This window comes from Arachis ipaensis, chromosome B05 (genome assembly GCF_000816755.2).
Source record: "Arachis ipaensis cultivar K30076 chromosome B05, Araip1.1, whole genome shotgun sequence".
Classification (NCBI taxonomy): Eukaryota; Viridiplantae; Streptophyta; class Magnoliopsida; order Fabales; family Fabaceae; genus Arachis; species Arachis ipaensis.
Window position 1 is genome coordinate 149,487,414 of NC_029789.2, and position 9,347 is coordinate 149,496,760.

A 9,347-nucleotide genomic window follows, 5' to 3' on the forward strand; every position below is an offset into this window, starting at 1 on the left:
CTGTAAAAATGTATCAATTAAAAGTAATTGGTGAATTCTTTAATTGGTTTTAAACTGACCCAATTCAGAAAAATAAGAATTCCCTTTGCATGCACAATAATACCTCCAAATCCAACATTAGGTGTAGATTTGCAGCACTTTATATATGTGATTGTTATTACATAGTGCTATTCTATCTATGCAACACAAACTTAGACATAGCTATGTATTGTCATGATCTTAAAGAAACTGTTGTAAAAGTCTTTGAAGTTACGCATACATATATATATGAAGGACGCCTTTGTGGCTCTATAATAAGTGGCTATGACTTGATGACACATCAAATAACTATATATATTCAATGTTTTGCTTGCCTTGTAAACCTGTGAGAGATTGTTAAGGCATAATGTATGTATTGCGAGACTTGGCAGCAAAGCATGCGTGCTATATATCATAATTTGTTGCCATTTGTAATTGGGACCGGATCTCAGTGGTTAAGAAAAAACCTCTCCTTAATATACAAAATTAAGTTCCCTAAACTCTTTATCGTATTAGCATATATAGCCTTGATGCTCCACCAAGGACCATAACCAATCATTACAGTGTACCTACTTTTAATCTCTTGTTTCCTTTAATTCATTTGTACATGAAAAAGTATAGGGTACCAACATATATTAAGACACTTTCATTAGACACAACTATAAAAAATATATTTTTATTAGACACATCCACAAAGACACTTCCATTAAACACAGTTATAAACAAGAGTTGGCAGAAGTTGACAAAAATGTTGTTGGTAACGTAGCGGGATTGTACATACATATATGCCAGGGTGAATAAAGGAAAAGATAACAATATAAGTCTACTGAAGAATTATTAATATAAGCTATATATTAACTGTTTAATTTGTTTGAAATGCAAGATACATAGAGAATAGAGATATATATGAACAGATGTTTGAACATGGACTACTAAATAGAGCCCATGATTCATGGCAAACAATAATTAATAATACAACTTTAAACCCTAAAAGAAATGTGTAAATCCTGCATGGTTTTACCTCTTTAGGGAAATATATGAATTTCTACTGATTGGACTATATATGACTGACTATTTGAATAAACTTTTAACTTAATTAATCCATGCTAATGTAAAGTTACAGTCATTTCGTTTATTATGTACAGGAATTTGAACAACCAACACTTGGATCCGTCTTGGTTAATCAATAATAATAACCCTGTTAATTATATTATTTTGTATATATGTATGTACCCATGTATCCAAAACGAATTGGAGCAGAAGCAGAGAATTGAAGAGGCACTATTTCCACACGTCCATTATTGGACAGCTTGAGTTTGATGTTGAGGCACCATTATCATTATTATTATTATTAGTATTTTCTGGCATCATCAATTCTTGTTTGGAGACATGATGATCTTCTCTAAGCTGTGATGAAACAAACTTGTCAACAAGTCTCCAATCAGCAGCAGCAGCAGCAGCTGAAGAAGAAGCTTGCTCTTCATTTAAATTTCCATAGAGTAGTGCCTGATGATGAATTAAGCTTTTCCCTTGTTCTTGAAAAGCAGTAGTTTCATTATTATTAATAGCAGCAAATGGTGGTGCCATGATTGGATTATTGTTATTTTGATGAAGAAGTGGAAGATGATGAAGAGGCAAGTTGTTGTTGTTGTGTTGTTGGTAGAAGACATCACAGTTATTATTAGGGATTAGTTGGTGCTTTGATGAAGAAGAACAAGAGTTGTCAAAGTGATGATCTGGTTGTTGGTGCATGAAAGAGGAGTCATCATACCAAGTGCAAGAAGGGGAATCATGATCACTCATCTTACGCATAATGGAAGTCACTCTCTTCTTGAACACTCTACACACAACCCATCCTTCTTCCTGAGGAGTAGCAGCCGCAGTTTGATCCGTTTCAAGACGATATTCGTGCATAATCCAATCAGATTTGAGGCCATTAGGGGCTCGACCTTTGTAGAAGACGAGAGTCTTTCTCATCCCAATCAAATCATGCTTGGAATATATAGCTTTGTCCCTCCCTGTTGCTTTCCAAAACCCTGCTGCAGTTGCTCTATTTGTGCGAGTTCCTGTTGGATATTTTTTATCTTTATGGCTAAAGAAGTACCACTCATTTTGCTCTTCTGTTCCTAGTCTGCATAGCTCTATATATTCATCAAATTAATAAGCATCTTTTGTTAAATAATTAAATCTAAGTAGTACAATATGTATGTTACCTTGAAGATCCCAGGGTTCGATTTTGTAGAGATCAACATCTTTGATGACATCAAGGTCAATCCTAGTTGAATTAACTTTTTTTCTAAGGTAGTAATCAACGAGCTCTTCATCAGTCGGATGGAACCTAAAACCCGGTGGAACATGACAAAATGTATTCATCTTCTCTCTATCTGATTCTGATCAATGGTTAATCTGCAATTCAATAATTCATTTTAAGATCAATAAAACTCATCGTCATGATTACATTATGCGGCGTTATATATTAGACACATGCACAACACAATATAGATCACAGTATATATTATTTATTTGTATATTACTGCACATGAATACTAAAGTAATTAATGCCACTCATTGCTGTTCCCACTAGTTCATGACCCATGCTTCCAAATGATACAAAGTAACATGCTCAATCACAAAACCAGACACAAATGGGAAATGGCAAATCAAGAACATGTTTGGGAAGAGTAGAAAAAAATAGATTATTAACCAATAATTTCAGCTACCATACAACTTATAAATAAAAGCAACGCTCTAAAACTTATTAGTATAAGTAAAAGTTTATTTTTTTCAATTTTAATGATTTTATTAATTTGTTATCAAATATTAAATATTAAATAATATTATTTCATATCCATTTTTTGTAATTGTCCACTTAAAAATAACCTTTTTTCATACATTCAAAACATAGTAAATTATCTTAAAATTACTTTTCAGTTAAAATATTTAAACAAAAATTGATTGTCGCTATCTTTTTTAATTTCTAAGTGTTCCAAACATAAATTAAGAATTGGGACATAGATATGAGACAATATTATTATATTGACTAATTAGCTTAAGTAATTTCTTCGAAAGGAAAGCATGAATGGTGACTGATGAGTATTATATATATGCAACTAAATATGAATATTCTCAAAATATATAGTTTAAGCTAATTAATTAAGAAGCAAGAGACAGCACAGAAATGCCAATGAGTAATAACTCAAATGGCATAATCTCCCCATACTTAATTAAGAGGTTGCGGGTTCGAGTCTTATATTTTTTTATAAAAAAAAAAAAAAAAAAGAGACAGCACAGAAATTAAAGTACGATGAGAGAGCTCACAGAGATGAAGCAAGGTAATAAGAGATGAGGGTGGTGCAGTCACAAATCTGCCTCCCAAGATCATGAAGCTCCTAACTCAGACAAATGTCCTCAATGATTTGTTGGTCTACTTTGATTCTTGTGCAACCTATGATGTTGTTGGATCAAGTATAGAGAATGAAGTAGCTAGCCCTAACCCTAAACAAATAATTGTGTGTGTTTGGTTTTGTAGCAATGAAACTAAATAAAGGATATGATCTTAGGTGATTCTATAAATGGATGTATTGTATTTGTGTCATGATCCATGTCTCACTGTCAGGACTGAATTGGTGGAAAAGCTTTTAGAAGCGAAAGCGGGCAAAAAAATGTGGCAGAAAATATGGCATAAGGGATCACAAAGTGTTTGTTTCTACCCGCCACCAAACAAAGAGTGCTTAACAAGAGAACATGCTAGCTAAGGCCTAAGGGTCTTTTTCTATCTCTATATACTAATCTTTGCTATTAAGCGCTGAATGAATGAAAGAGGAACTAACGTAACGGCTCAGACCAATCACCAAATCTTAAAAGAAAGAAACAAACACAAAAAGGGATAAGTTGACGTAATGGAGCAGCCAGCTTCCACGCCCACACTCCTTCATAATAATCATCATCTTCATCTCTTCATCTACCTAATATAAGTGTAATTTGTACCATTATTATTGGTTTTTCATATTTTACAACATTTATATATATATATATGATGGACAAATGAAAGAGCTATAGTGAGTTGCTGAAAAGTGTGATGGTTAATTAGTTGTTGTTGGCCTTATAATAATTAGACTAATAATATATAATTCACCTTTTGCACAACATCCTTTATAAAAGTGGCAATCATCATTTCATTCATTTGTCTTAACTCATACAAAAGATAGAATACATCGAGTAGGTTATAATTGAAATAATAATTTAATTTAATTTAATTTAATTTAATTTCGATCAAAGACACACAAATAATAATTTCTCTCGCTTGCTCAAATGTACAAAAGAATGAACGCTGAAAACAAACTACACGAGAATCAGAGGCCAGAGCTGAAGGGAACAGATGTGGTAGGCAACCAGGTGCGACCAGCAAGAAGAGAAGTCACAGTGAATTGTGACGCTTCTTTTGGGTTTGATATCACATGAAAACCGGGCCATTTCACTCTTTTGCTTGTATCGGAAGCAGGCCCAGAATTCTCGTACTCTCCGAAATACAAAGTATCCTTGGCAAAGTCAGATCCATTCCATTCATCCCAGCCCAATGGGCTTATAAGAGAGTCCAAATAAGTCCTCATGACAACAACCCTAGCGTTCTGCTGCCAGGGCCGGCCCAAGAAGGTCTGAACCTTGTCCAAAACAGGAACGAGATCCGGTGCGGCTTTGATAACTGATTTGTGGATGGAGATGCCGGTGTTCTGGAAGGGATCCCCTCGGCCCTGTGCGGTGATGGTGTTGGCCTGCCCATCCAGGGGCTTTCTTGCAAATATGTGACAGTTTTGGAAGACCACGGCGGCGTTGCCGAAGATGAAGTCAACGGTGCCGTAGATGTAGCACTGTCTGTAGAACTGGCGCTGCGCGTGGGCCATGAGCGTGTCTTGGTAGCCCACAATGCCGCACTTGTAGAACACAGAGAGGTCGGAGGCGGATCTCAGGGCCACAGCTTGGCCCTTGCGTGGGCCCGCGGTGTTTTGGAAAGTGATGTCTCTTGCGATGAAGTGAAGCCCATCTATGCCGGCGGTTGCGGAGCTGTATGTTGTGTAACCGTCTTGAGAGCTTCTGCTGCCGGTAATGATGGTGTTTCTCATGCCGTCACCAAACAGCATCACGTTATCGTTGTTTTTCTCCACCTCTATGTTTTCTTTGTATACTCCTTTTGTCACGTATATTACAAATCTGCTTGTCTTCACGGTTCTCTTCGCCGCCGCGTTCAGCGCTTCTTGCACCGTCTTGAAATTCCCCGATCCGTCTTTCGCCACCACAACGTGAGCCTTTATCGCGCTAGAGCCAGATTGAAGAAGCTTCCTTTCGTGACCGGAAAACCAGCTTGGAAAATCTTCTTCTGTTTCTTGTTCCTCTGCTTCTGGTAATGTGCGATTTGCATGTGGTTGTTGTTTCATCATCTTGACGAAATCCAAGTTGATGGCTAAGCTATTCCTCACCATCTCAGTGACATTGGTGTTCTTAGATGGAACCTTGAAATCTTGAACGCTGAGTTCTTGTGCACCCGTTTGACACGTTTGGATGTTTGTGAGAGCAGTGCTGAGCCATGTTTGTGCATCAACTGCTGAACAGTTGTTGTTGTTAAGGCATTCCAGGGTACGCTTGAGATGGAAGATGGTGTCGTCGTAGAGCTTCAAGCAATCGCCATGCACAGCTTCATGGTTCTTTGTCTTGATCAAGTTTTGGTCCAAACCATGTGCTTCCTTTTGCATCATGGTTGCTTCCTCTAATGCAGATTTCACAAGCATCCTCCTCAACTCGGTTTTGTGCTTCATTATTGTTGTGTGCTGTTGGTTGCTTTGACCTAAGTAGTACTTGCATGTTCCAGGGTGTGGCGTTAGGTTGCACCACCAATCAATGTTACCAGAAGAATGAGAAGAAGAAGAAGAAGAAGAAGGAACTCTTCTTGATGCCGATAAGACAAGTGAAGATACCAGCAATAACAGCCTGACGATGACCATTGTTCTTCTCATGATTGCCTTTAGTTTTCCAGTGAATGAATGAATGAATGATACTGAATGTATGAAAGCTAAGAAACAATAATAATTAGGTCGAGTTCGATTGGTTGATGATTGCTCCAACAATGTGTTTTTGTTTTTGTTTTGAGTTGATTGGTTTTGGAATTTGGAGGGTGCTGACAAGTTTATATATGTATGTTTTTGGGTGTGGAGTGTGAATGTCAAAGACGCGTGTGTTTAATCCAATAATAATAAGATAATAGTGGCAGATAGAGTTCCATTACAATGCAAACTGTGATTATTGAGATTTCAAGTAAAGAATAAAAAAAGGAATAAAAGCTTAGCAGGTGCAAGAATGTCGTAGCTAGCTAGAACTAGAAGTCGCTAATTGCAAGTGCAAGAAAAACACAAACAAGTGTCTGTCGCTGAGAGCAAAATCTGAAACGAATCTTGGTTACCAAGTTATTATCTGCGACGGCTATGATGAGGATGAGGAAAAAAGGTTACGTTGAGTTGGTCCCAAGTTGTATGCTAGTTTTAATTTCAAAAAATGCATGCATAATGCTGATCAACAAAAATACTATATATTATCCATTAGTGAGCAGAATTCTTCAAGCACAGGTGAAGGAGCAGTTGCTTTGAACGTAGTAACCATTTTCACTTGCATTCAGTTGCATTCTTCTGCGTCTAATTCAAGCATGCATATCTCAATTCTGCCGTAACCCATGTGCTCTTGGTTGCACATTAAGCAATTCATAATTTCAAACATTTTGACTTTGCATTATATATATATAATTATCTTCACCAGGAAATAACTCCTTGATGTATCACCTTATATATCAGGTCTTCATCATATGTATATATACTTTTCCTAATATTAAAGTCGTCAGTTGTAAGTTCAAAATGAATGTACAATTAAACCAAAATATAACTCATGAGCAGTCATTATGAAAAGGAAAAGGAAAAGTACACGTACACAATGAAAATATTAATCAACATGAACAATAGATATTTCGGATATTTATTTCATTAAGTGTATGGATGGTTATTTTAATATTAAAATTTAGGTGTATAATTTAAAAGTGTAGTGTATTTTTATTTGATTGGTAATTATTCGTATTGTTCAAAAAAGTTATTGTTTACCTAGCACTTCTCGAAAAAAATAAAAAAAACAAATAGCAAATAAAATGCAAAATTAATTAACTCAAGTTATATCTGATATTGAGTAATGAAGCAGCATATATAGTATGTATTATTATAAAAATTGTTCTATATTAAAATACAATAAAATGCTTTTTTCATATATATACATTATACATTATACACACACAACTGGAAGAAAAAATCTACTTTATATTGATAAGCCATTTTAGTTTTTCTAAATTATTTATAAATTAACATAATTAGATGAAATTTTACCCAGATATTTGTATATTAAAAAAAAATTTAAATGTCTTTATTTTATTACCAATAATTATATTCATTCACAAATTCAGGCGTAAAGTCGCAATCTATGCGTTACGAACAAAAAGTAGATCTCTATTCAATTTACATCACTTAACGGTGGCCAAAGATTCAAAATTGGATTCTCAACTAAAAAACTGTGAGTTTTGATGTTGAGATCACACACATAATATTATTGAATATTTCCCGGTAGATCACCACGTAATATTGAATATTTGTACCTCTATTAGGCATGGTTCCATAAAAGGTTTTTTCATTTTCAAGGCTTACAGTGAAAGCTCTTCCAACACCAAATTCCTTAATATTATTTAGGTATGATGACCACTATAGATTATATGAGTATTTTCTCTTTATTAAACAATACTCTTGTCATTCTATTTTTTTTTCAGATTAAATTTTATTTTATTTTTGCTAGCAATAATAGTACTACACATGGGCAATGCTAGATAACCAATGACTTTTTTGAACAATATGAACAACTATCAATAAAATAAAAACACATTACACATCCAAATTATTCATCTAAATTTTAATATTAGAATAATTATCCATATACTTAGTGAAATGAACATTCGATATATCTATTGTTCACATTGTTCACCAATGTTATTGGTTACCTATACTTTTCCATATAATTATAATTCACATCTTTTCATCTTTTATTTTTAATTGATAGTCTTTGGGGTTGTTTTATTTCTTTCCTTTTACATGCATATTGTCTTCGGAACATTGATACCAGAAATCCCATTAATTCATCTTGGACTACTTTAAAGATTATTCACGTAGTTTCGGATAAGTTGGTGATTACTGAGATAAAAGTACAGAGCTATTACTGCTTATAATGATTATTTTGGTTGTTTGAAAATTTCGTGTATGGGCCAAAATTCAACCATGGTAAAGGTAATTTAGATCTCATTAACCAAATAACTAATCCCCTGGCTTAGCAATAATGAGATAACTTTGCATAGCGCTCAAAAATAAAAATTATTGCGGTGAGAAATTTCCTTGTTTGTGCATGAGGCAATGAGACTGTGATCTAATTAAATTATATCAACATGATAGTTTCTTAGTGATTTAATTTCTAGGCAATCTTCTTGAAGTTTATATATATAGCGAGTAGTTTTTTTTATAAAAAAAAAATTATTATTAGAACTTTTGTTTTTCTAATCGTGAGTATCATTTTCCTTCTTGTGCTGAATACTTCAATCCTGTATAATAATAACAAAGAAAATAATTAGTACTACTTTTGTTAATTATCTTGTTGGCTCTCTCTTATTAAATTCATTCCGTAGTTGGTATGTTATCTTTTTTTTTTTCCTCGAATTTTCACACAATAATGTCGCATGCCACCACAAGGCACCAAAATATGTACTTTCAATATGCCATCTTTGTAGGTAAGTAATTAAAGAACAAATTCAGACCGTAATGCTGGAGAATGATGGCTTCACATATACGTGGCAGGATTTTGAGGTGCATATTAATAATTTGATTTGATATGTGTTCATATCCTGACCCAACAATTAAGGCCCAGGGTCCAAGTAAAAAAGGCCCAACCCAAAGGGTTGACCTCACCTTTCACCAGATCAGCCACTACGAAGTCGGTACTCGTCACGATTTGCTCTAAAGAAGTCGGGAACGAGGGTTAGCTGGCAGATAAGCACTCATTTGAATGAGTAACTACCCCTAGAATCTCTCTAACCACTTCCACGGGCCATATCTTAACTTCCCTAAGATAAAGGGACGGTTAACACCCTAGAAAAGTGGCACTACTCCAATGGTGGTTATTGGTTCACCACTATAAATACACTGACACCCCTCAGGTATCTCTAAGTCCCAATACTCTCTAGACCTGCTAACACTCTTGCTGACTTA

The 9,347-nt window shown here is 34.8% G+C and overlaps 2 protein-coding genes across 4 annotated transcripts; both read right to left on the minus strand.

Moving 5' to 3' along the window:
• LOC107645037 (NAC domain-containing protein 7-like) lies at window positions 907-3,778 on the minus strand. 2 transcript variants are annotated; one of them, XR_001621432.2, is made up of 4 exons: window positions 3,337-3,778; window positions 2,232-2,424; window positions 1,077-2,159; window positions 907-1,039 (listed from the first exon to the last, which is right to left on the minus strand). XR_001621432.2 is itself a non-coding variant. In XM_021103412.1 (3 exons), the coding sequence occupies exons 2-3, from the start codon at window positions 2,389-2,391 to the stop codon at window positions 1,300-1,302; spliced, it is 1,020 nt and encodes a 339-aa protein (XP_020959071.1). In that variant the 5' UTR covers window positions 2,392-2,424; window positions 3,336-3,778; the 3' UTR covers window positions 907-1,299. The 2 variants fall into 2 exon arrangements, 1 of the variants encoding a protein (XP_020959071.1); XM_021103412.1 differs by having other exon boundaries at window positions 907-2,159; window positions 3,336-3,778.
• On the minus strand, window positions 4,208-6,217 carry LOC107641589 (pectinesterase-like). Of its 2 annotated transcripts, XM_021103414.1 has the most exons (2): window positions 4,568-6,216; window positions 4,211-4,522 (listed from the first exon to the last, which is right to left on the minus strand). In XM_021103414.1, exons 1-2 carry the CDS (start codon window positions 6,024-6,026, stop codon window positions 4,371-4,373), a joined length of 1,611 nt encoding a protein of 536 aa, XP_020959073.1. In that variant the 5' UTR covers window positions 6,027-6,216; the 3' UTR covers window positions 4,211-4,370. The 2 variants fall into 2 exon arrangements, with proteins under 2 accessions (XP_020959072.1, XP_020959073.1); XM_021103413.1 differs by having other exon boundaries at window positions 4,208-6,217.

Excerpts from the sequence above, each read along its gene's own strand:
- LOC107641589 (XM_021103413.1), bottom strand. The coding sequence starts at position 6,026 with ATGAGAAGAACAATGGTCATCGTCAGGCTGTTATTGCTGGTATCTTCA.
- LOC107645037 (XM_021103412.1), bottom strand. The coding sequence starts at position 2,391 with ATGAATACATTTTGTCATGTTCCACCGGGTTTTAGGTTCCATCCGACT. Across the intron at positions 2,160-2,231 it reads CGAACCCTGGGATCTTCAAG|AGCTATGCAGACTAGGAACA; the intron begins GTAACATACATA and ends ATGAATATATAG.